The 25,074-nt window shown below is 36.6% G+C and overlaps 3 protein-coding genes across 6 annotated transcripts; all 3 read left to right on the forward strand.

The window, feature by feature from the left end:
* The first annotated feature begins 1,989 nt into the window (after positions 1–1,989).
* On the forward strand, positions 1,990–12,211 carry LOC122823002 (gastrula zinc finger protein XlCGF26.1-like). 4 transcript variants are annotated; one of them, XM_044102187.1, is made up of 5 exons: positions 1,990–2,437; positions 2,508–2,747; positions 5,221–5,556; positions 8,477–8,557; positions 9,450–12,211. In XM_044102187.1, coding segments are annotated over exons 4-5 (1,581 nt in total). In that variant the 5' UTR covers positions 1,990–2,437; positions 2,508–2,747; positions 5,221–5,556; positions 8,477–8,556; the 3' UTR covers positions 11,030–12,211. The 4 variants fall into 4 exon arrangements, with proteins under 4 accessions (XP_043958122.1, XP_043958121.1, XP_043958124.1 ...); XM_044102186.1 differs by having other exon boundaries at positions 1,990–2,381; XM_044102189.1 differs by lacking the exons at positions 8,477–8,557; positions 9,450–12,211 and having other exon boundaries at positions 1,990–2,381; positions 5,221–7,696.
* Positions 12,212–13,741: 1,530 nt separating this feature from the next.
* Positions 13,742–17,619, forward strand: LOC122823342 (gastrula zinc finger protein XlCGF57.1-like). Its single transcript, XM_044102848.1, has 3 exons — positions 13,742–14,137; positions 14,242–14,464; positions 15,557–17,619. Exons 2-3 carry the CDS (start codon positions 14,350–14,352, stop codon positions 17,053–17,055), a joined length of 1,614 nt encoding a protein of 537 aa, XP_043958783.1. The 5' UTR covers positions 13,742–14,137; positions 14,242–14,349; the 3' UTR covers positions 17,056–17,619.
* Positions 17,620–19,079: 1,460 nt separating this feature from the next.
* Positions 19,080–22,594, forward strand: LOC122823268 (gastrula zinc finger protein XlCGF26.1-like). Its single transcript, XM_044102704.1, has 3 exons — positions 19,080–19,500; positions 19,611–19,841; positions 20,536–22,594. Exons 2-3 carry the CDS (start codon positions 19,721–19,723, stop codon positions 21,861–21,863), a joined length of 1,449 nt encoding a protein of 482 aa, XP_043958639.1. The 5' UTR covers positions 19,080–19,500; positions 19,611–19,720; the 3' UTR covers positions 21,864–22,594.
* The last annotated feature ends 2,480 nt before the right edge of the window (positions 22,595–25,074 follow it).

Below are 25,074 nucleotides of genomic sequence, written 5' to 3' on the forward strand. Positions count from 1 at the left end.
TGACGGGGAATAATCATCTTTTTTTTTTTTACCTCACCTGAGTTGATTTACCTTCATGATGGGGCACTATAACTTTTTCTTTGTTTCAATTGACAGCTCTCTGTTTCATGTCAATCAGTCAGCTTTGGCAGCTAATTATTGTTTTAGCAACAGACCCAGTTGTGCTATATATCTTGTGCATTTGGTTATTTTTTTAAAACCCAATTTACAGTCTAGTTTCATTTTGTTATCAACACAGGGGAGGTCTTTTTTTTTTTTTTTACTTAATCTAACAATTTTCTACAATATATTGTAGAAAAACACCTAGAGTATGTTTGACAAATTCATAATGTTGAACGGTTAAGAAGAATACATAAAACCATTTTAGTCTCCAATGTTTTTAGTTAGAAAGTAAAATTGACAACATTCTTTTTTTCTTTTTTTTAAACTTTATTTAAACAAAGTAAGCACAAACAAGTAAGGCAGTTACAACAGTGCAACTCTGTAGAGGCCATAGTAGAGGCAGATTTCGAAATGAAAATACAAAGTAATATTGATAAAGAAAAAAAATAAAATAACTAAAATAGCAACAAGGGGAATCATATGTTAGGATTAGTATACATCAGTGGGCAATTCCATTTATAATTCAGCCAGGTATTCATAATATTACTGGAATTCAGATTAAAAAAATTAAAAACTGGGGATGATCTCAGCACTCTTTGTTTATGAATAAAGTATTTTGCCAAACAAAATATTAGGTTACAATGTAATTCTATTGTTTTGTTTTTCAATAACACTCCAAAAGTTATCATATTTCTATAAATAGATTCAGGAAGTGCACATTTTGATTTGATCCACCTTTCTAAGCAATTCCAAAATATTTTGGTTTGATTGCATTCATAGAAGACATGGTCTATCGTTTCTACATCACTTTCACAGAATGAACATTTATTTATTTAAGAAGAAAAACCATTTGCTTGTGGCAGTTGTGACAAACGTTTAAGGATTTGTAGTGATCTCCACAAACACATGGCCATCCACACAAAGTGGAAACCATTTGATTGCAATTATTGTGGAGCTCATTTCCCTCAGCAGGGAGTTCTGATACCACACACAGGTGAGAAACTGTTTATCTGTGACTATTGTGATAAGAGGTTTTCTGAAAATTCAGATCTGGAGAAACATGTGTCAACTCATTTCAGAGAACAGAAGGTAGCCACTGGAATAAGAAGGTATGCCTGTAATGAATGTGGTAAACAAAAATATACTCAAAAGGCGGATCTTACAGCGCACATGAGTTCCCACTCAGGAGAAAAACCTTTCAGCTGCAGTATTTGTAGTGTGAGTTTTACATTGCCACGATAGTCTGAAGAAACATACAGTGAGAGACCATAGTCAATAGAACTGGCTCAGTTCAGCATTTGTTCAAAAATGTTTCACAATACACATCTGGACTACTGTATTGTCATGTTTTCTGTAATTTGTACCTGTATGCAATTTGATTTGAGTTTTTAAACTTTTTGACGTAAAGCAATTTCATATTAAAAGTTTAGTTTTAAAGTTTATTCACTAACTCTTTTGGTTTCATTTATTTTTTCTGAACATAGAAATGTCACCACAACATCCAGACTTTCTGTTTTTTCCACCTAGCCAATCAAACTAAAATCCTAGGTGGGAGTCTGAGAAGGGAATTTAATTTTCATCAGGAAAGCACTTTATCAGAATAAAATTAAAATTTGCAAATTTGGTTGTAGGATTTTGGATCGATTAATATGTTTGAATCTGTGGTAGATTAATCTATTATCTTGCATATTTTCAATCCAATAACATATACATAAACATATTAAGTTTGGATTGGTGTTCGCGACGGTGATTGAGAATAACATACCAATCTTTTGAGACAATGCAGAAATCTGTTAAATAATTGTCATTTAAATTATTTTATTGTGAAAATGTAATGTTTGAAAGCGGAAATTGTCCTTCGAGTCAGCACTTTACTCGTCATTCATTGGTTAGTAAGTCGGAAGTTACTGAATGTAAAAATGAAAACTTGACTGGGTAGGTCCAGACAGAAAAAAACGTCTTATTGTTTGTTGTGAATATCTCAGTCTGTCTCTCAGAAAGTCTTCATGAGGACCCTTCATCAACATTTATGTTTAAATCGCCGGTCATCTGTAGCTGACGCCTCCTATACAGTATGTATTTAGCCTTCATTAGCAAAGTGGCTGAACTGTTAGCCGCCGTGGAGCTAAACCAGCTAATAGTAGGGAGTTAATCAGTGTTTCCAGCGTGAGAGCCTGCAGAAGTTAATGGTTTAGAGCTACACATTCCGAGTTTGTGACACTGTGTGAGGAAGACCACACGGGCCGTCTGCGGAGACCTCCTCTAACATCGTTGTTCAGGTGAGGATCAAGAGACTGGAGAAAGTTAGAAAGTGGACCCAGAACTATTGACCCAGGTGTGAGACTCTACACTGCACCTTCAGCTCTGCTACAGTTCATATTTTCTCTTAATATAATTCACTTCAGATGCTGATTGGTGTCTGACTCCAGCTTCAGTAGAAAAACTGAAGATCCCGGTTCTATGGCTGAAACTTTGACATAGGCTGAAGACAAATATTGTGTAAAGGGAAATCCCAGGTGGAGCGAGGATGACTGAGATGATGAAGGTTGAAGCAGATGAACCTGGAGGGTTCAGCTTGGAGTCTCCCATTCCTGCAGCGTCCACATCAGAACTGGAGGAGAAAACGCAAGACAGCAAGGATCTCAGTAAGTTTTCTATGATTAAAAAACAGCTGTTGAATTGTGTTAAAGGGTATAAACGAACATCAAATCCCCAGCCAATATAATAAAATAAATCTGTAGTTATCCCGTCAGTCAATTCAGCACAGGCAGAGTACATTCTGAACAGGTTCATCATGGGTCCTTTATCATAATCTAACATCAGATAGGATTTCTAACCACTTTGTCACCAAAAGAAATTGCAGTTTAATTTTGGCTGTGTTTGTTTAAATAAGAGGAAGGAATATAAAGCATATCAGTGGAAAAAAAAAATCAAACAACAGTTAAGAAGAAGAAGAAGAAAACAAAATTATACAGACAACACTGACATTTCAGATCAATTTTCAATGACCAGTGATCAGGACTGCAGGCTACATTGTGTAGGAGGAGATTTAGGGCACTTACCACATTACAATTTGAATAAAACCACTTTGTTTCATGCTTTTGTTGAAACTTAGTGTTGAATGATTGCTTGTGGTATAAAGTTTTCAGATAATTGCATTTAGTTTATTTATTTTTTTTACTTTCCAAACCGTTTTGGACCTATGTGGAAAAACTAAGTGTTTTCCTTGTTAAATCATGAATTAACTTTGATTAACCTCATTGTTTGAATCGCTGTGTTCAGTTTCAGGAAACACACACCGGCCTGATTACTGCCAGATGTGTAGAAAGAGAAATCTCTTGCACAGGGCCTGTCTGGCAACATGTGGCACAATTCATCATGTCCCAGTCTGAAGAAATTCATAAGCGGATAAGACACAAAGTCACTGACATCTTTGAGTCTGGAACGGCTTAAAAAGCCATTTCTAAGACTTTGGGATTCCAGGGAACCAGAGAGAAAACATGAAAAAGTGGTTAAGCTTCCCTTGAGAGACCGGCCAAACATAATTACTTCAAGACCACACTGATTACTCATCCAGTACCTCACAAAAAACTCAGAACAGCATTTATAACATTGTAGGCCTGTCTTACCTCACTTAAAGTCAGAGTTCATGATTCGTCATTAAGAAAGACGGTGGGTAAATCCATAACAGAGTTCCCAGAGAAGACCCACTCTTCACAAAGAAAAGAGAAAATGGTTGATCCCACAGTGGACAAACAATATGTATTTTTAAGATTTCCAAGCCTTTTGAGAAAGGATGCTTTGAACTGAGACAAAAGGGGAAATTTTAAAACTAATAGAGCTGTTACAGATTATCACAAATGATTGATGCCAGTTGTTCCCAAGTGTGGCACAACCGGTTGTTAGATCTTGAGGGCAGCCACATTTTGACTTTCAGCCAGACTGGTTTTATTGCCTATTTTCACATAAAAATCATCAATTGTAAACTGCTTTTTGTACACAGATTATCTGTCTGATACTAAATTTGTTTGCAGACCAAAAGCAAAAACAAAAAATGTCTGACTGTAAGTGGCGAGCATTTCTTTACAGCATTTAGCTCGTCAGTAAAATGTCGACTCGAGATCAAGATAATTTTCGTAGATTTTGGATAAGCTGTCTGCTTTTTTTTTTTTTTTTTAATCCTCAGCAGCGATTTTTACTCTGGCACTCTCCATTGGATTATTTTTTTCTTTTATTAACTCACAGTCTTGACCTTGAAACAATTGAGGCCTGACATGCTTTAGATGTTTGTCTGGCCTCTCGGATGAGTCATCACTGCGCTCCAGGAGCAATTACGGTAGCCCAGCCTTTCCAGGGAAGGTTCACTGCTGTCGCATGTTTTCTCCATTCTTGGATAACGGCTCTCACTGTGGTTCAGTGGAGTCCCAAAGCCTTACAAATGGCTTTTTACTCTTTTCCAGACTGATAAGAAATAGTTATTTTCTCATGTATTCCAGGGTTTCTTTAGATTTGGATATGTGTTGCTTTTTGATATTTATTTTAGGCTACATAGAGCCGTCAAACAGGTTTTTGAGTTTTGGTCCTGCAGATCTGGCAATAATCAGGTCTGGGCATGGTTAAAGAAACTGAACTCAGCTTTCCAAACATTGTGGTTGTTAATCACAGTCATTTCATGTTTCATTCACTCAGGCTGGATAGGTTGGTTTATGTATCTCTATCATTATTTGGAAAAAGATTTTTTTTAATCTTTACTGAGATTATCCTTGTTTGATATTAAAATGTGTTTGATCTGAAAAAGAAGAAATCTTTTACATTTTGTAGCAAATCTTTGTACCATCAAGCACACACTCATGCACACACACTGTGAGCAAAAGTAGTTTTTGTGGCAATTATTTTATTATGAATAAATGAATAAATTGGAATAAAATAAAATGTTATTCCACATGTTTGATGCCTATTTAGATCAAGAACACAACCACTGATGAAAATTTGTCTTTTGGATGAATAGTTCATTACATATCTGAGCGAACCTGCCTTTATTCATAAATGCAGATACTTTTCTCCATTGTTTCATAGTTTGCAGGCAGTTACTGTCAGTGTGTGTTTCTTTGCTCCCAGTCCAGACGGTGGTGATAAAAGAAGAGTTTGTCCATGACTGGAGCTCCAGTTCGGACCAACAGGATTCAGAGACACTTGACATAAAGGAGGAAGAGGAGGAACTGTGGATCAGCCAGGATCATGTTGTGAAGGTTGAAGATGTAGAAAAATCCCAGTTGTGTGAACTTGATGGAATCAAACCTCTTGCCGACAGAGAGACAGCAGCTCCAACCTGCAGCTCTGCTGATCTGTTGGAAACAGATCCTGATGGAGATGACTGTGGAGGAGCAGACGCAGACTGGAGCCCAGATCCATTTTGTTCTTTTCAACAAAGTGACACGACTGTTCACAAAAGAGGTAAAAGATCTAAACTGTGTTCTGGCCTTATGGCTCAGATTGAAGTCCATGCAGGAGAGAAGCCTTTCGGCTGTGTTTTTTGCGGCAAAAGATTCAAGCATAAAACGTCGGTTAAATTACACACAATGACTCACACTGGAATAAGAGAACATAGCTGTGATCTTTGTGGAAAAGGATTCAAAGAAAAACGTTTTCTTCAGACGCATATGAGACTCCACACTGGAGAGAAGCCGTTTGCATGTAATGTTTGTGATAGAAGGTTTCATGCGAAGAAGTTTCTTAAAACTCACCTGGTGGTTCATTCAGAAGAAAAACCCTTTTCCTGTGATATTTGTGGTACAAGATTTAAGATAAAGGAATGTCTTAAAAAGCACACGAGAATCCACACAACAGATAGGCCATTTGTTTGTGGTGTTTGCAATAAACGGTTTTCATTGCAAGAGACACTAAAGAGTCACATGCGCGTTCATACAGGAGAGAAGCCGTTTATTTGTAGTGTTTGCAGCAAAGGCTTTTCGCGAAAAGAGAGTCTAAAAGGACACATGCGTGTTCACACAGGAGAGAAACCGTTTATTTGTAGTGTTTGTAATAAAGGATTTTCACGACAAGTCTACCTGAGAAAGCATGTGATGGTTCACACGGCGCCATTTAGCTGTAGTGATTGTGATAAACTTTTTGTGGATGAAATACAGTTAAAGCGACATGTGAGGCTCCACACAGAGGAAAGGCCATTTGGTTGTGAAGTCTGTAAAAGCAGGTTTAATCAAAAGCGGCATCTTGAAAATCACATGAAAGGCCATTCAGGAGAAAAACCGTTTGTTTGTAGTGTTTGCAGTAAAGCGTTTTCACAACAGGTATCTCTGAATAGACACATGCGTGTTCACACAAAAGAGAAACCATTTGTGTGTAGCGTTTGCAGTAAAGCGTTTTCACAACAAGGAAATCTAAAGAGACATATGAGTGTTCACGAGGGCTGCGACTTGGTTCAGACATGATTTAGTTTTTAGAATTATTGACTAATAAGGGAATATATTCTGAATAATTTCTGGTAGCACACCTACTCCTCTCTTTACCAGCACATATTTGACCCAACTCCCTCTGCTCTGAAAACCAGTGAATTTCTCCCTCATATAAAGTCTTTTGATTCTGAAAACGCTGGCTTATGGGATGAATTGGTATTTTATAAATAAACTGAATCAAACTCTCCAGCTGCCTTTAAGCCTTATTTGTGTTTGTGGAGGTTCTGCCCCACTATGGAGCTTTCCACACCAGTGGGCCTTAAATAGGGATAAGTCTTTATATATTATTTAACCCAAGCTCTGTGACAGGAGACTCCTGCTGTGTATACTAAATAAATGTATTTATAAATGTTTTGCCTTTCCAATATTTTGTACATTGGTAAAATGTTTCTACTTTTTTTAAATCAAGATTTTGAGAACAAAGAAGTTTGAAAGTAATGGATGTAACCCTTTCAGAATCATCCTCTAAAAGTAAAGTAAAATGACATAACTGTAATCTCTTGGTTCTAACTCGAGGTATGCCTGAGTTACTTCATTAATCTGTGAACATTTCACTAACAGTCAACAGTTTTGCTAACGTTTGTAGCTTCTGCATGTCTTTCACTCCTAAATTGGTGGTGAATTAATTATGTTTTTCACTCATTTGTTTTTAAAGTTACATTTTTATGGTGCTGCAAATTAATGAAGTCCTTCCATTGATATTTTTCTGTCCTTTTTGTTTTGTTATTACGTCGATTTTTGGAGAAGTGTTTATCAATTTACCACTAAACCTTCCCATACTAAAGTGTAAAGACATTTCTGTGTGTTTTTCTGTGTGTACTTATATATACAACCCATAGAGGACCAATTTCACAATACAACAAAGGCTCAGTTTGTGGAAATTGAGGACTTTTCCTGGTTTGGTGCAAGGAAGAGACAAGACTTGGGAAAAATTACTGTGTAAGGCATAAATGCAGTTACTAAAATAAATTGAAGTCAATACAAAGTCTTCAGTTTGCATAGAAGTACAAGTGTGTTTGTGTGATCTGTGCTAAAATTATTTGCTGTACAGTAGTACAAATCATGCAGTAAAAATGTGTTTAAAACCTATTTAATAAATATATATGAAAGCTGCGTTTAGACTGAATTGTATTGGGTTTTTTTTTAAATACGTATAACCAAAGTGCTGTACAAAAATAAGAGAAATTAAAATCAGAAGACCCAAAAATTAAACATAAAACATTCATGAAATAAAGATAAAGCTTAGTGTTTATGAGCTAGACATCTTTTTACTGTAAGGTGACTTACCCTTTCTTATAAACTGGTGCAATATAAATTACAACTAATTAAATACTTATGTTTATGTTTAGAACAATTACAAATGGTAATTTAAGAACTAATTTTAGTGTAAAGATTGGTTAAATTCTGAAAACCTGATAATTGTAAGAGGAAGTAGTTTTTTTGAATCGGAGCTTTACTTGTCATTCATTGGTCAGCATGTGGAAAGTAACCGGATGTGACAATGCTACATTTGTGGGTTGTTTCCTAGCTGAGGAAAAGCGTTTTGAGGTCTACATGAAATTAGTGCGTAACTGAGATTGCACACTCTTTTGACTCGGCCGTTTTTGTGAGGATTTTAGTTCTGCTTTAAACCACTGCTATCATTTGCCCAGCATTTTAATTAGCCTTCAATAGCAAAGCGACGTGACTTTTTCCAGCGGGGAGCTAACGCGGCTAACAGCGGAGACCTAATCTATTATTTTTACGCCGAAGCTTTTAATGTCCATTATTTAGTACAACGAGACTAGTTACAGAGTGGACCCAGCAATACTGATCAAGGTATCAGACTCTGCTCTGCTACGGTTTACATTTTCTATCAATGCACTTTATTTGATCACATTCTGATTTGTGTCTGATTGCAGTTTCAGGTTATATAGCTGGAACCTTGACCCAGTTGAAGATGTAAAGGCTGCAAACAAGAATTTTCAGAATAAAAATCCAGAGTAAGTAACTATAACAGTACCGTAAATAATTTAAAATGGTTTCCACATTAGAGAGGTAGATTTTCCTAAAGGCGCAATGAATAATACCTCTGAATGCAATACAATGGTGTAAATATTGGTTTGGGGTAGAAAGGCTTTTATAAACTTAATATTTACGTATTGTGCTTCCACGTGAAAATGTTAAATGTTATTTAAATACAAATGGCAGGTATTTAAATAACATTGGCTTTTTACAAAAACAGCTTCACATTTCTGGAAGTACCTCCAAATGTGTCCTGAAGAACATTTTAGTAGGTTTCTGGTTAACATATTCTTTACTGACTGAGAAACTTGTAGAAGTTGAAATATTAACATCTTAAGTATTATAAATTTAACCAGCATTTAATGATGGAATAAGCCTCAACATGTTAACTTTACTTCTTTTTCTTTTTTACCAGTTACACATATTTGTTGTCTTTTTAATAGATGAGATTTTAATTCAGCTATCAGTAAATGTTCAATTATCAATCCAAGGTAAGGAAGTATAATAAAAAATGAATAAATCTGTGCGAGGTTTCAGTTCACCTGTCAGCCTTACTTATTAGCTGGTCTCATGCTGCCATCTAGTGGCTATAGAGACTTTCTGCAGCATGCTTATCTTTTTGTTTTAACATCAAACCTAACTGTTGCCTTCCTGTGCAATGCCGCTTGTAAAAAAAAATCTTGCTTTCAGGTTTTGGATGAAGGAAATGGTATTATACGAGGGGATTGGTTTACTGATATGTTTACACTATGACATATCTTTAAAGAAAAAGTGTTTCTCTTACTTCATTCTGTTAAAATTTCAAGACCTTTGTGATATTTTACTTGTAAATGAACCAGAAGTAATTCTAAATGTTCATGTGTTTGTCAGTGTTCCCTGTCCACCAGAACTTCAGTTTGGACCAGCGCACCCTAGAACCTCTCCAGATAAAGGAGGAACAGGAGGAACTGTGGATCACTCACACAAGAGGGCAACCTACTGTGAAGGGGGAAGATGATGAGAAACCTCAGTTGTCAGAGCTTCATCACATTAAAACTGAAGACAATAGAGAGACTGAAGCTTCAGCCAGCAGCTCAGCTGAACTGATGAAAACAGAACTTGATGGAGAAGAGTGTGGAGGAGCAGAACCATATTCAAAATGCTGCCTTGAGTTAAAAACTGATGAAATTACTTCAGATTCTTCTGTGACTGAAATCACTGATGATGATGATTGGCAAGGTCCTTTGTCAGGTTCTGATCCTGACATAGGATCACAAACTCAATATAAGGATCAGAGTATCAATATTCAGAAGACCATAAAACCTCAGTCAGAGTCTGGTAAAAAAAATGTCTCCAAGTTTCCTTTTCAGGAAGGAAAAAGCTCTTCCCTCTGTTTGGTTAACCAGAAATGTCCTGGAGTTAAAGAAAACATGGATTCCCCACCGGTCCATGGTAGTTACAAATGGTTTTGTTGTGATGTTTGTGGAACACATTTTACCAAAAAGGGAAATCTGGAGAAACACGTGATGGTTCACAAACAAGAAAAAACATTTACCTGTGAAGAATGCGGTAAAAACTTCAAACGACATTTACAGCTTACTGTTCATCTTAAAATTCACAGAGGTGAGAAGCCTTATCGTTGTGATTTTTGCGGTAAAGGGTTTATAGTAAACAGTGCTCTGCAAGCACACAAGAGGCTCCACTTAGGAGAGAAGCCATTTGGCTGTGATGTTTGTGGTAAAACCTTTCATTTAAGGAGGATTCTGAAAATGCACATGAAGGTGCATTCGGTGGAGAAACCATTTCATTGTACAATGTGTGAAAAACAATTCAAATGTCCATATATTCTTAAAAAGCACATAAGCCTCCACTCTGGACTGAAGCCATTTGTTTGTGGTGTTTGCAGTAAAGCATTTTCACAAGAAGAAACTCTAAAAACACACATGGTTGTTCACACTACAGAAAAACCATTTCCGTGTGATATTTGTGGAAAAAGTTTCAAATATATGTCCTACGCTCGAAAACACAAACTGTTTCACAGTGGCGAGAGCGGACATAGCTGCGATATTTGTGGTAAAACGTTTGTTTTAAAGCCTGCGCTGAAGGCACACATGAGGAGTCACACTGGGGAGAAACCATTCTCCTGTGATGATTGTGGAAGACGGTTTCATGTTAAGGCAAACCTTAAACAGCACATGAGGGTCCACACAGGCGAGAGGCCATTTGCCTGTGATGTTTGTTGTAAAACATTTAGTAGAAAGACCCATCTTACAGTGCACACACGTATACACTCGGGAGAAAAACCATTTTTCTGTAACATTTGTGAAGAAAAATTTCGATTTCAGCACAATCTCAAAACACACATGAGGGTTCACACAGGAGAAAGGCCTTATGTTTGTAGCTTTTGCTGTAGAGGATTTTCACGACAAGAGCACCTAAACAAACACATTGTTATTCACACAGCAGAATAAGTTTAGTTTTTGTCATTGTGGTCAAAATCTAGCGGTGTGAAAATAGTTCCTTAGATTGCTGGTTAAAATTGCAGGAAATGCTAACTAAAAACTTAATTATGCAGGAAAGATAATAAATAACTGATCAGCATAGTAAAGGGGTTTCTACAAGTGGTGATATTTAAACAAACTAAAGACAGCTAGACTTTGTATAAGAAGGCTTATGAGAAATATAATTTAGCCATTTATTATTGTACTGTCTTAAACATTAACATTCAACATAGGTTGCATGTGAGCAAAAAAAAAAAAATCTGATTTGGGTTGCATTTACCTGTTGTGTGAAATTTGCCTCACGTCTCTAAAGAGCACCTCACTGATCTTATTTCAACTACAGGGGCTAGGATTATTTATTTAGGGGTTAAAGGTCTAAACCTTTCCTCTGCTAGACAAATACTTTTTCGTTCATCTTGTTCTAATGAGTAATTAAATTAGATTCTTTTCCAGGGGTTAAAAGAATTAGATTTTAATGCGTACATCTATTTCTAACTTAAGTAGCATTTAATAGCCTTCATGAGCTTAATATTGTCACAACTGTATATATTATTAGTGCGTTGTTTCAGTGGGATTTGTATGTAGGATAATGGAGACAAGATTGGTGAACTGGTGCACCTGTGTTAAACCAAGTATAGCACCATAGATTCAGCTCTACAAATTGATAAGATTTCATCCAGCTTCTTTTGTTTATCATGACTCACAAACCTGCAGGTTATACATTTAGTCAGTCTTTTAAATGTCAGCTTCAAAAGGGGCTATTGAAGTAATTTATTCCTTCAAATCAAATGTATTGGAGCAGAAACGTTTGATAGCAGTGTCCTAATGTTTCTGAGTAGGTGGGGGTTTTGCTCCTTTAAGAACATTTTACCATTTTACTCCAGTGACTCAGATAGAAAATGAGTCTTCATTTCAATCTTTAAATCTGAAATGAATTTATATGATTAGCAAGTAAAACATTTTTGTTCTGTATGGTAATGCAATGTGTATCTCTGTTACAATACATTAGTTGTAGAGAAACATGAGTGTCATTGTCAAAATTAAGTAAACAATGTCAGAAATATTTTCAGGCTTTTCAAAGCTTATGTATTGAGTTCGACTCGAGCCTTTTTATAAATTGCATGTTTAACTTTTTTCATAGTGGATTCAAAATTAGCTTAATCTGTACAGTGATACCAACCAAATTTCAAAATGTTTAAAGTTCTGTGATAAGACAATTTGGGTGAATTAGAGATATCATCTTAATGATTATGTACTATTTAATTTTCTGTCAAGCTATTAAGGTTGCCTACCATTAAAGGATTTAGTAAAAGGTTTATCACTTTGACTCATCTGTTGTTTCAGATTTTAACCACATTCTAAGATTTATTTACCTGTATTGTAGACACATTGGAAAAATAAAGATGAAATTAACACGCCTGAAAAAAGCCCATCAGATACAAAGTAATACAAAAAGAATAATCACAAACATCTGAAGTTGTGATTTAGTAAGAACAATAACTATATAGTGACATCTACTTGTAAAAATTAATTTACTGATCACAAAATCTTTTCATCCGTGACTAAGTAGAGCTCCAATAAATTATTTGTTTTTGCTTTTTTTTTTAATGTTGACTGGGATTTTCTTTGGGTACAAGTCAACATAATGATGTGATTTAATTTGATTACATAATTGTTGATTTGAAGACATCCAGTTGTGATTATGCTGTTCCATCAAATTTGTTTTAAAGATGGTGTTAATGGGTATTGGGTCAAATATTTGCCTAATTTCTAACAGATTCCTGTTTATCCTCTTTCAATAAACACTAATAATTCCTGAGCTTATTAATCCATGAACAATCAGTTATTTTTTCATTCTACAGCTGTGCTAATACTTTAAAGCCCCAATCTCACAAAGATGCTGCATTGTTTAAATTATCAGGTGCTTCTCCAAATAATATTATTCTGACAAGTTTCGAATAGTTGATGCTTTAGATTTGTTTTAAAAAGACACTGATATGGAGAAATATGAACAGAAATTAAGGTTGCCAAAGGCTGGCGGTGTAACACGGGGGAGGCAGAAAAACTTACAGCTTTTATTTCTAGGAGGGACCAAGCAATTCAAAGTTAATGTTTGAGTAATAAAAGACCTCATTCAAATTTATTCAATATCAGATGTTATAAAAACAGCAACAGATTCATCCATGTTCTGATTTTTTTCCACAATTACAACTCATCACTGCTTTCAGTTTATGGGGGTGAATTATTTTTCTGAATTAATAATGAAAACAAATTAAATTAAATCTGAAATAAATAAAATAACACCCTTCAACCAAAATTCGCAGGAGGAGGGTCACAATATGCAGTTTTGGTATTTTCCTTTTTCATGGGGCACTGTCAGGGCAGGTTAACTGAGCTGAATGGCACTTTGATGAAATGGATAGTGGACCATTTTTACATCCTGTTGTTCTAATTTAAAATGCATGAAAAGAAAAAACATAATTCGTTACTCTTGATGCTGTTTACTGGGAAAATTTTTGATTAAGTTTTTGGCATAAATCCACGACATCTTGTATATTTAGTTCAATTTAAACAGTGAGAACGTCTTAAAAAATTTATTAATTAATAGAAAAAAAAAGCATTCACGTTATTTTATTCTGAAAAGGCTCATCTTTGAAAGGGGAAGTGCCCTTACCGAAACTGGTCTTTCATTGGTCAGCGAGGAGGAAGTCTCCGGATCTAACATTGTTAGCTCGAATGGCTAGGTCCCGACAGAAAAACATATTTACATTTTGTGAGAAAAATACAAACAAACAAAAAACACGTCTGTTGATTACTTTTGAGACAAGGTTACAGCCTTCGTGAGGATATATCAATTGCACATGTTTTCCGGGTTTAACACTATTTACGGTCCGAATTCAACAATACAATAATGTAATCAGCCTTTATTAGCAAACTGAATGGACCGTGAGCCACCGAGGAGCTAAAGCAGCTAACAGTAGGGTCTTAATCAGTGTTTCCAACAAGGGTTATGGTGGCCCAGCTGAGGACCGAGAGACCGAGGAAAGTTACAGAGTGAACGCAGAACTACTGACCAAGGTATCGGGCTCTCTGCACTGTTGCACCGCTTCATCTCTGCTACACTGTACATTTTATGTTAATACACTTTATATTTTCATATACTGATTTGTGTCTGATTCCAGTTTCAGGCGGCAGAAAACATAAGATTCAGATTATAAGACTGAATCCTTGAATGAGTAAAACATGTGTAGACGAGGATTGTGAAAAGGAGAATCCCAGGAGGAGCGAGGATGACTGAGATGATGAAGGTTGGAGCAGATGAACCGGGAGGGTTCAGCTTGGAGCTCCCTATACCTGCAGCATCCACATCAGAACTGGAGGAAATACAAGACGGCGAATATCTCAGTAAGTGACGCACATTGGTTTGTCTGGATTGGATCAAATTACCTGTCTGTAAGTTCAAAGGGTCTGTTAGGCTGGAAAGAATCATAGAAATATATTTAAGTGTAAACATACCAGTAGTCATTCCTCTTTATATCAAAATCTAATTACATCTGTTTTGTTCTCTTCAGCAGAAGAAAGGTATGACACATCCACACACTGACTTGTTCTAATGATTTGTGCAGTTCTTGGATGGGTGTGTGATCAACTGGTGACATTGTAATTTAGAGCTGTGCATGATCTGCATATTTGTTGTAACCTGAGCTAGCAGGAAGAGGGTGTCCCCCATAAAACTCTCGAAGCCCAGTGGTAGGAGAGCTAAAGCATTCACCCAGCGACCTACAGTGTTTGTTTTATTGGAATACCTAAACACCAAACATTTGCCCCTTTTTTTAAAGTCTTTAAATAAAAGGGGGCTAACATAAAACAAAAAATGCTAATAAAATAAATATACATTTTCTGCACTTCAGTTGTTTCATCCTAACTATCTGAAATTCATTATTTTTATATATGACTTGTCACTTTATTTGCTGAAGTTGCAGCATCTATACCAGTAAATGCAGATAGTGGTTCTGGTGAATAAAAAAGACACCTAACTTCAGTTTCCCTGCATGTTCACATATTGACCATACTATGTTGCCATTGTGCTCCCACCAAAGACACTCTTAAACCAGTCTTTGCTATCCCTGTTACTGGTTTACAGTAACAGTGTAAACCAGTAACACTGTTACTGTGAGTAAATAAAGAAACAATGCCTAGCATAGTGGGAGTGCAAGTAAAGCCTGGTGGCCTGCCAGGCTTACAATATGCTTTGGGAAACCCTGTGTCTGTTAGGGATAGGGGTTGTTCCGATGAGAAATATTCTCTCATAAAACAGTTGCATTTATGTTTAGCTTGCCGATATATTAATCAGTTTAAGTCTGCAGTTTTAATTTAATAAATTAAATTAAAAAATTCCCAAAGTTTAAGAAATCAAAAGCTTTTTTTTATTTTGAAAAATAAAGTTAAAAGATTTTTGACATTTTCATCAACCATTAATGTCTGTATGTCTGTCAGTTTTACCTGTCTATCAGACAATGGTGATTAAAGAAGAGGTTCCTGGTGATTGGAGCTCCAATTTGGACCAACAAAATCCACAATCCCCCTGCATAAAGAAGGAAGAAGAACTGTGGATCAGTAAGGAGGAAGAGCGGTTTTCTGTGAAGACTGAAAATGAAGAGAAGCCTCCGTTATCAGAGTTTCATCAGATTGAAACTGAATATTTTAGAGAGACAGAAGCTCCAACCAGCAGCTCAGCTGAACAAATGGAAATACAATCTGAAGAAGAGGACTGCATAAGACCAGAATCAGACAAGAATCCAGAGTGTTCCTCTGCAGAAAATAAAACAACAGTTCACAAAAGAGGTAAACGATTCAAACTGTGTTCCAAATCTATGGCTCAGATTGAAATCCATGGTGGAGAGAAGCCATTTGGTTGCTGTATATGTGGCAAAAGATTTAAAAGTAAGAATCATGTTCGATTACACATCATGACTCACACTGGAAACAGAGAACATAGCTGTGATCTATGTGGTAAAGGATTTCTAGTGAAGGGTCATCTTCACACTCACATGAGACTCCACACTGGAGAAAGACCATTTGCCTGTGATGACTGTGGTAAACGATTTCGAGCAAAGACAAATCTTAAAACTCACATGAAGGTCCATTCTAGAGACAAGCCCTTTTCTTGTGATGTTTGTGGTACAAAATTTAAGAGAAAAGAAACACTTAAGAAACACATTTGGATCCACACCACAGAAAAACCCTTTGTCTGTAATATTTGCACAAGAGGATTTTCACGACAAAAGAGTCTAAAAAGTCACATGTATCTTCACACAGGAGAGAAACCGTTTATTTGTAGTATTTGTAGTAAAGGATTTGCAGTACAGGAGAATCTAAAGAGTCACATGTGCGTTCACACTGGTGAGAAACCATTTATTTGTGGTGTTTGCAGTAAAGGATTTCATCGACAAGGAGATCTAAAGAGACACCTACGTGTTCATACAGGAGAGAAGCCGTTTATTTGTACAGTCTGCAGTAAAGGATTTTCACAACAAATTCATTTAAAGAGTCATATGCTCGTTCACACTGGAGAGAAACTATTTATTTGTAGTTTTTGCAGTAAAGGATTTTCACAACCAGAAACTTTAAGGAGACATATGCATGTTCATACAGGAGAGAAAGAGTTTATTTGTAATATTTGTAGTAAAGGATTTTCACTCAAACAACATCTTAAAAACCACATGGAGGTTCACACTGCACCATTTAGCTGTAGTGATTGTGGAAAACGTTTTGTTAGGGAAATCCAGTTACAGCGACATGTGAGACTCCACTCAGACGAGAGACCTTTTGGTTGTGATGTCTGCAAGAGCAGATTCAACCAAAAGTGTCAACTTGAAAATCACATGAGAGTCCATTCAGGAGAGAAACCGTTTGTGTGTGAGGTTTGCAGCAAAGCGTTTTCACAACAAGGAAATCTGAAGAAACACATGGGTGTTCATGAGGGCTGTAATTAAATATTTTAACATTTGACTATATATATATGCCAGTATTATATATATATAGCACTGATTACTATTTGTATCCTCTATTTCTTCTCCTATTGCCTTCACTTTTTTGCATACATTTTTATACTGCATTCCTATGAATACAATATTTTAGGATCTCCGTTTTGACAGTTAAGTTTTTTAAGTTTGATTAAACTGGAACTTGTCCCTATTTGATTAAAGGCTTTCTTTGTTATTGGTCATACACATATATTTCAGTGAGTAAGAAAAGCTGTTTTCAATAAGTTGAAATACGGCTTCCAATGAGGCTTGTTTGTGAGAATAAAGTACATTTCGAAAGCAGCATTGAACATGTATTAAACATACTTTTTATTAAGCCTACATTCTGCATGAAAAATGTGTTTTAATTAGTCTGATGTATAATTCTAATCTTAAATGTCAGGTTTTCATTAGCTGTAAGTGGAAAATCCTCATTGTTAACAAAAACAAAGGCTTGAAAACAGTCTGTGTAGTTACTATATATGGGTTTCACTTGTAATATTGAGTTACTAAAATAAATTAACTTTTCAATAATATTGAAATTTATTGAATGTCTCTGTAACTAAAGAATAAAGGAAATAAAACAAAATTAAACTCTTAAAGTGAATTTCTGTATGAAATAAAAATAAATGTTTTATTTACATTATTAACATTCTGATTCCGACCCCACTAGGGACAAGGCTGTTACAAAATGGATGGATGGATGCACATTCTGACAAGGTTATCCCTTAACCTTGTCAGAATGTTTGTTTCTTAAAGGATTTTGCATTTAGTTAAGTCTGAGGAAAAAAGGGAATGTATCCTCTCTGGCAGTGTGCCTCTGAAAACTGTTCTCTGAGTGTCGAGGTGAGGCCCGACAGATTTACTATCACAAGTGGAACATTGAGGCTTTTGCTATAATGCCACACTTGTTATTTATATAACACTTTTTTTAGAAATTGTTTTGGGTGTTTTTCAGATATAATGGACAAGAAGGTGGAAAAGAAAGAAGGAAAAAAAAATAAAGTGAGAAGGCGGGGCAAAAAAATATAAAGGGAAAGACGGAGAGAAAAGTTTAAGAGCTATTTACAGAACAACTGCAAAGTGAGAAACTGGACTTTTATTAAAATAACTTATGGAAATATGTTACATGAACTTATGGATATAGGTCACATAAATATGAAAACAAAGAGCTGCCACCCCACTGATTGTGTCAACATTCGACTTGATAATTATTTATTGGTAATTAATTACCAATAAATAACTACCAATTATTATTTATTGGTAAATAATAATTTGTTGTGTTATATTACCTAATATAAAAAAACAATCTGTGTTTGCTATACCTGAATAACATAACAAAACATTTCATGTTTAATCTTACAAAATAAAACTTGTAAGATTTGAAAACGTATTGTGCCTCTTTTCTATTTGACCTTCATAAACTTATGGGGACCCAACTTCAGGATCTTGTTCAGTCATCTATATTTTATACAGTTTATGGTTAGCACCTGTCTGGAATTTATGAGAGCTTCAAGGAGACTCCATGAGCTTAAAGAGGCATCAGGGAAACTGAGAGCTACAGAGATAAATGCCACAGTCTGACCCAGAAGTCTTTATACAAGATATCATAACTAACAACTAATATTCAGCTACTTAATTTCATAGTTGGGAGATAATACTGTTTCGAACAAGCTGTGTCCAATAGTTTATAAAAATAACAGTCAGTACTTGCAGTTAATTGCTTAATAATTGTTAAATCGCTTATAAAACAAAATTCTGCTGCTAGTTTTTTGCAGTGTAACTTTACAAACGGCACCCTATTTAAATCATTATATACATTAAAATGTATATAATTTTAATGCATAAAATCATATATACATTACATTAACAACGTATATAATGATTTAAAAAGTGTAATAGCTCAACACTTACCTCTTTCAAAAATATCTTTATTTTCTGCGTACGTTTTATTCGGAAAAACCAATAAAAGGAAGTAGTTTTTCGAAACAGAACTTTACTTGCCATTCATTGGTCAATGAGGAGGAAGTCACCGGATGTAGCAATGTAGCTTGACTGGCTAAGTCCCGAAACGGAAAACCTCGTAAGAGGTTATGTAAAACCACAATTGTTTATGTCTCTGATTTACTGTTTGTCAGTCGCAGTGATTACATCGCTCCCATATTGTTCTAAACCGCTGTGATATTTATAGCCGACTTCAATAGCAAAGTGGAGCTAGAGTAGCTAACAACAGAGACGGATGATGCTATTTACGATGTTGGAGCTTTCAAATGTTTGTAAGTTAGTGCTACAAAACGAGTCTATTCTCCACCTTCTGGGGATTACCACCTCGTCCGTGGACACCTCCTCTGTCCTTTTCAGCTGAGGACCGAGAGACTTGTGACACCCAGAGTGGAGCCATAACTACTGACCAAGGTATCAGAGTTTCTGCTCTGCAGCATCGATTGAACTCTGCTACTGGTTGCATGTTTTATTAATACGCTTTATCTGATCAGCTCTTGATTTGTGTCTGATTCCTATTTCAGACAACAGAAAAACAGAAGACCCAGATGACATGGCTGAAACCTTGATTTAGTAGAATGTGTGAAGGTTGAAGACAAGGACTGTGAAAAGGAGAATCTCAGGTGGAGCGAGGATGTCTGAGATGATGAAGGTTGTAGCTGATCAGCCTGGAAGGTTCGGCTCAGAGCCCCTCATATCTGCAGCATCCACATCAGAAGAGGAGGAGGAGGAGACACAAGACAACAAAGAGTTCAGTAAGTTACAGCCGTTGCCGAGTTGTAAGGAAATTGACAAGTTTTAGAATCGCTGTGAAGAGTTTTACATACAAACACATTCGTTTGTTGTGATTGGACCAAGTTAAATCTGGCTGCTTAAAAACGAATGTTCAATTGTGGAAAAGCAAATTTATTTATAAATGAACTCTATGTCTGTAAATAAATACCCCTGCAGTAGTTGCAACAGAGTATGCACTGAATAGGTCTGAAGTCTTTGCATGTAATGCAAGAAATGTATATTTATTCAGTTATTAACAGTAGTCTCAAGTGTAAAACAAGCAAAAACTCCTCTATCATTGAAAATACTTTTGACCAGATATAATAGCATCTCACGCATATGCTGACTGGTGATGATGGACCAAAGAAAAATGATTAACAGGCAAGCAGGAAAAGGTGAAAGACAATGCTTGACCTGAGGTCAGAGCAGTAGGGAAAAGCAGCAGAGACAAGTCTCATCTGTGACTAGTTGCAGTGGTGCGACCTTAGATATTGTATAGGTGCACTGTTGAGAAATCAGTTCGCATTTGCAACCAAATTAGTTGGACTGTAGACCTCAATCAGCCAGAGGTGGCATTTAGGAAACATGTGTCCACAGCCATTTTTTGACATCAATGTTATTTATTTAAATTATATCAGGCTGTCATTGATTTTTCATATCTTTCAATGTTCTCAGTTCATCAGATGTTGGTAATTAAAGTGGTTCCTGATGACTGGAGTCCCAGTTCGGACCAGCCCAACCCAGATTTCCCCTCCATAAAAGAGGAAGAGGAGGAACTGAGGGTCAGCCATGAAGAAGAGGAGCTTACTATGAAGAGTAAAGATGAAAAGACACCCCAGGTATCAGAGGTTCATCAGATCAAAACTGAAGACATTATGGAGACAGAGGCTCCTGACAGGAGCTCAGCTGTAGAGCTAAAAATGGACTCTGATGAAGACAACTGTGGTGAACCAGAAAGAGACAACATCACAGATCCAGTGTGTTCTTACCAACATCGTAAGATGACAGTTCACAGAAGTGAAAAAACATCTAAATTGTGTTCCAAACTTATGGCTCAGACTGGATTACACACTGGAGAAAAGCCCTTTGGTTGCAATGTTTGTGGCAAACGATTCAAACATCAGACCAATTTTAAACACCATATGAAAATTCACATTGAAAACAGAGAACATTACTGTGAACTTTGTGGTAAAGGATTTAAAGCTAAGCATTTTCTTCAAACGCATATGAGGCTTCACACCGGAGAAAGGCCGTTTGCATGCGATGATTGTGGGAGAAGGTTTCATGCTAAGGCAGTTCTTAAAAGTCACCTGGAGGTTCACTCTGGAGAAAGGGCTTTTTCCTGTGACATTTGTGGTTCAAGATATAAAAGGAAGGAAACTCTTAAGAAGCACATGTGGGTCCACACGGCAGAGAGACCCTTTGTTTGTAGTGTTTGCAGTAAAGGATTTTATCATCAAAACAGCCTAAGGATTCACATGAATGCTCACACAGGACAGAGACGGTTTATATGCAGCGTTTGTAGTAAAGGATTTGCAGAACAAGAGACTCTGAAGAGACACATGCGCGTTCACACGGGAGAGAAGCCGTTTATTTGCGGTTTCTGCTGTAAAGGATTTTCACAGCAAATTCATTTAAAGAGACACATGCATGTTCACACTGGCGAGAAGCAGTTTATTTGCAGTGTTTGTAGTAAAGAGTTTTCTCAACAGCATCATCTGAAAAACCACATGGAAGTTCATACCGCCTCATTTTGCTGCAGTGATTGTAGTAAGCGTTTTGTGAAGGAAATCCAGTTGCAACGACATGCCAGAGTTCACACAGAGGAGAGACCGTTTGGTTGTGATGTCTGTAAAAGCAGATTTAATCAAAAGTGTCAGCTTGAAAATCACATGAGAGTGCATTCGGGAGAGAAACCATTTGTTTGTGATGTTTGCAGTAAAGGGTTTTCCCAACAAGGAAATCTGAAGCGACACATGGTTGTTCACAAGGTCTGCAACTAATGACTATTTTGATAGTTAAACAATATGGCAATAATTTTCAAGTTTTCAGCAACTACCTTTATTTTGCAACTTATCAATGCTTCAATGCCTCTGAATTTATAAACAAATTCTCGTCTTAAACTAAAAGGAACTTCTGAATCGCTACTTTGCTTTGATCAGCTGTAGGTCAAAATGTTAAACTCTTAAAAACAAGTCGGAACTGAATTAAATTTTATATTTTCAACAACACCTTTTACTATGACTGCCAATGACGATATTTTTCCTTCCTGTACAGTAGTTTAATATATCACTATTTATGTACCTCAGAATAACATGTAAACAAAGATTTGCACTTAAAAGTACAAATGGTATGTATTTCTATCGCTCCATCATTGCAAAGGAATTATGTGTTTCCACATAAAATGCCAGAGTTCTCAGAATCTCAAATATTAAGAGATAGAGCTTTGTCTTGTATTTTATGTTCATTGGACTTGAGATGATTCTTGTCTGTGATTGGTGGAGGCAGAAGGCAAATTTGTGAGCTGAGAAGAGGATTACTTTATGATGGACCAAATATATGTAAATAGTTTTTATATTGGTTTTTGATCAATTCACAATCTATGATCACCATCCCTCTGTTACAGGTGGAAATTTGCATTTTTTGCTACAACCTGTTACCATGCATCTTTCCTTTGAAAAAGGAAAGATAAACATTGTACGCTGTGTCTATAAATAAAAAAGGTCTAAAGTGATTCATTTTCTGTTCTTATAAACCAGACACAAACCAGAAAAGTGCCTGTGGTTAAATAGCCTTGCTTGTAAGTAACTGTTAGCAGACTGTTGGGCTTTGTTCAGAAGGGCCGATGGCACAGGATTTGCAGCCTTAATTCAGTCAGCGAACACTCTACACCAGGGGTCTCAGACTCGCGGCCCGCGGGCCAACTGCGGCCCTCGGGACGATAGTTTGTGGCCCCCACCTTAATATGAAAGTTTAATGTTAGTGTGGCCCGCGGGCAGTGATGTCAGTAACGCGTTAATTTGTAACGCGTTACTGACGTCGGACCACTTTTTTCAGTAATGAGTAATCTAACGCGTTGCTATTTCAAATCCAGTAGTCAGACTACAGTTACTTCTCAAAATCATTTTTGCGTTACTATCTTCTTTTGTAATTTAATCGTATTTCCTCTACTCGTCTTGTCGAGTGACCGACGTCTCTATGCGACGGAAATGTAAACAATGGAGGGAGATGCGCATTTTGTTGGTGGAAAAACTGGAACTATTTTGAGATTCTGCTGCCAAGTCCGATTATTATAAGCGGCTTTGGGCTTCATTTTTTAAAGTCGCTTGCCGATTTAATGAGCGGCGGGTTGCGCTTTTTTGGGCTCGTTTTTGAACGTGAAGTTGCTCATTTGGGTTTGGAAATAAGCAGAGACTCATAATAGCTAAATCCCAGAATTTGTTCGTCATTAAGGTAGTCTTATTCCATCTCTCCCTGTTCATCATTTCTCAGATGATCCGTCCCGCTGTGTCTTTGTTAATGTCAAGTTAATATATTACCTCTGAATGACGTCGAGCTTCGCGTTGCGCTCCAGAAAACTACAAATATTGAGACCAATATGAACAGCGCAATAAACGTGAAAACAGCCACGAATGAACGTGTCCGGAGTTTTAAATAATTATAATGGCAACTTAATTCTAATTATTAATACTAAGATAAGTGTCGCAAATCTGTGCAGCCATCTGAGCTGTGAGCTGCAGGAGGAGCTCTGTGCGCAGTGACACCAAATGCAGGGCCGTAACGCAGAACCTGGAGGCTGGGGGGGAAGGGAGGGGGGGGCTTTAAAATCCTTCTTAGAGTTTTCCAGACAACAGTGGACCACACAAACTACTCACGTTTTTTATTTTTCTACAATCTCCTCTTCAGTTCAACCTTATCAGTGGAGACACATTGTTGATGTTACCATTATAAAATAGCTTACAAAAAAGTATTGGCAAAGCTCAATGTGATTTTCACAGGAGGCGGAGTGTTGTTGTTAGCACCTGCTGAAAGTAACTAAAAAGTTACTTTTAATGTAACTTAGTTACTTTCCAAATCAAGTAGTCAGTAATCTAACTAAGTTACTTTTTCAAGGAGTAACCAGTAGTCTGATTAAAGTTACTTTTTCAAAGTAACTATGCCAATACTGCCTGCGAGTTTGATATGATTGGCACTTTTCAGTGTTGTGTGCGGAGCTGAACTAACTTACCAATCACAGTGCTTCAAATGGAGCTCATTGACCCGCAGTGCCACTCTGAACTCAAAGCCAAGTTCAGGGAGGTGAGTGGAAAAGCAGACAAGCTTGGGCAATTTTTGAGAGAATTGCCACCCAGCTTCCCTGAGCTTTCCCAAATGTTCAAGCGGACCATGTGTCTTTTTGGGAGCACATACTTGTGCGAAAAGCTCTTCTCTACCTTGAACTTCAATAAGTCCAAGTACAGGTCCAGACTTACTGACGAGCATCTTCAAGCTCTACTTAGGGTCTCAACTGCCTCCTCCCTTAAGCCAAATGTGGCTTGTCTATGCGAGAGGAAGCGCTGCCAGACCTCTAGCAGTAAGAAGTAGGCAGAAGAAACAGTTTATAAACTGTTATATTCATAACAGTTTATGTTCAATGTTCCATTCATGTTCAGAAAGTTAAAGGTTAAAGAACTGTTAATACAGCCATTTGAATCTGAATTATAATAATTACATTTATCTAGTCTTCTATAGCTGCTGTGTTATTATTATATTTTATTTATTTATTACTGATACAAATTTTTTCTTATGAATTGTTAATTTATTTATTTTTTCATCTTATTTTGTGTTTAAAAAATAAAAATAAAGTCATTTGCTAACATTGGAATGTTTTTGTAAGAGCTTTTCTTGTGGAAAACCCGATGCGGCCCAGCCTCACCCAGACTCTACCTCCATCGGCCCCCAGGGAAATTGAGTTTGAGACCCCTGCTCTACACCATTAAATTGGAAGGAAGTTGTATTGATTTGATCAGCTACACAAAGTGCACATTAACACATGCAAGCACATCATTAAATAAATGCATTCATGAGAGTTTAAAAAACCTCCATTGGCTCCTCGGTATCTGGGTGTCATTTTTCCAACTGCTTCTTAATCATGGACCTGAAGCTGCTTTGGTTTGGCATTAAAACTCATTATCTAAATGCTCATCTGTTATCCACCATGTTTGCTTGAAAATG

The sequence above is a fragment of the Gambusia affinis genome, linkage group LG20 (genome assembly GCF_019740435.1).
Source record: "Gambusia affinis linkage group LG20, SWU_Gaff_1.0, whole genome shotgun sequence".
Classification (NCBI taxonomy): Eukaryota; Metazoa; Chordata; class Actinopteri; order Cyprinodontiformes; family Poeciliidae; genus Gambusia; species Gambusia affinis.

Bases quoted from the DNA above. Each gene is read 5' to 3' on its own strand.
- LOC122823342 (XM_044102848.1), top strand. From the start codon at position 14,350: ATGACTGAGATGATGAAGGTTGGAGCAGATGAACCGGGAGGGTTCAGC. The intron at 14,465-15,556 runs GTAAGTGACGCA...TATGTCTGTCAG, and splicing joins ACAAGACGGCGAATATCTCA to TTTTACCTGTCTATCAGACA.
- LOC122823268 (XM_044102704.1), top strand. From the start codon at position 19,721: ATGTCTGAGATGATGAAGGTTGTAGCTGATCAGCCTGGAAGGTTCGGC. The intron at 19,842-20,535 runs GTAAGTTACAGC...CAATGTTCTCAG, and splicing joins ACAAGACAACAAAGAGTTCA to TTCATCAGATGTTGGTAATT.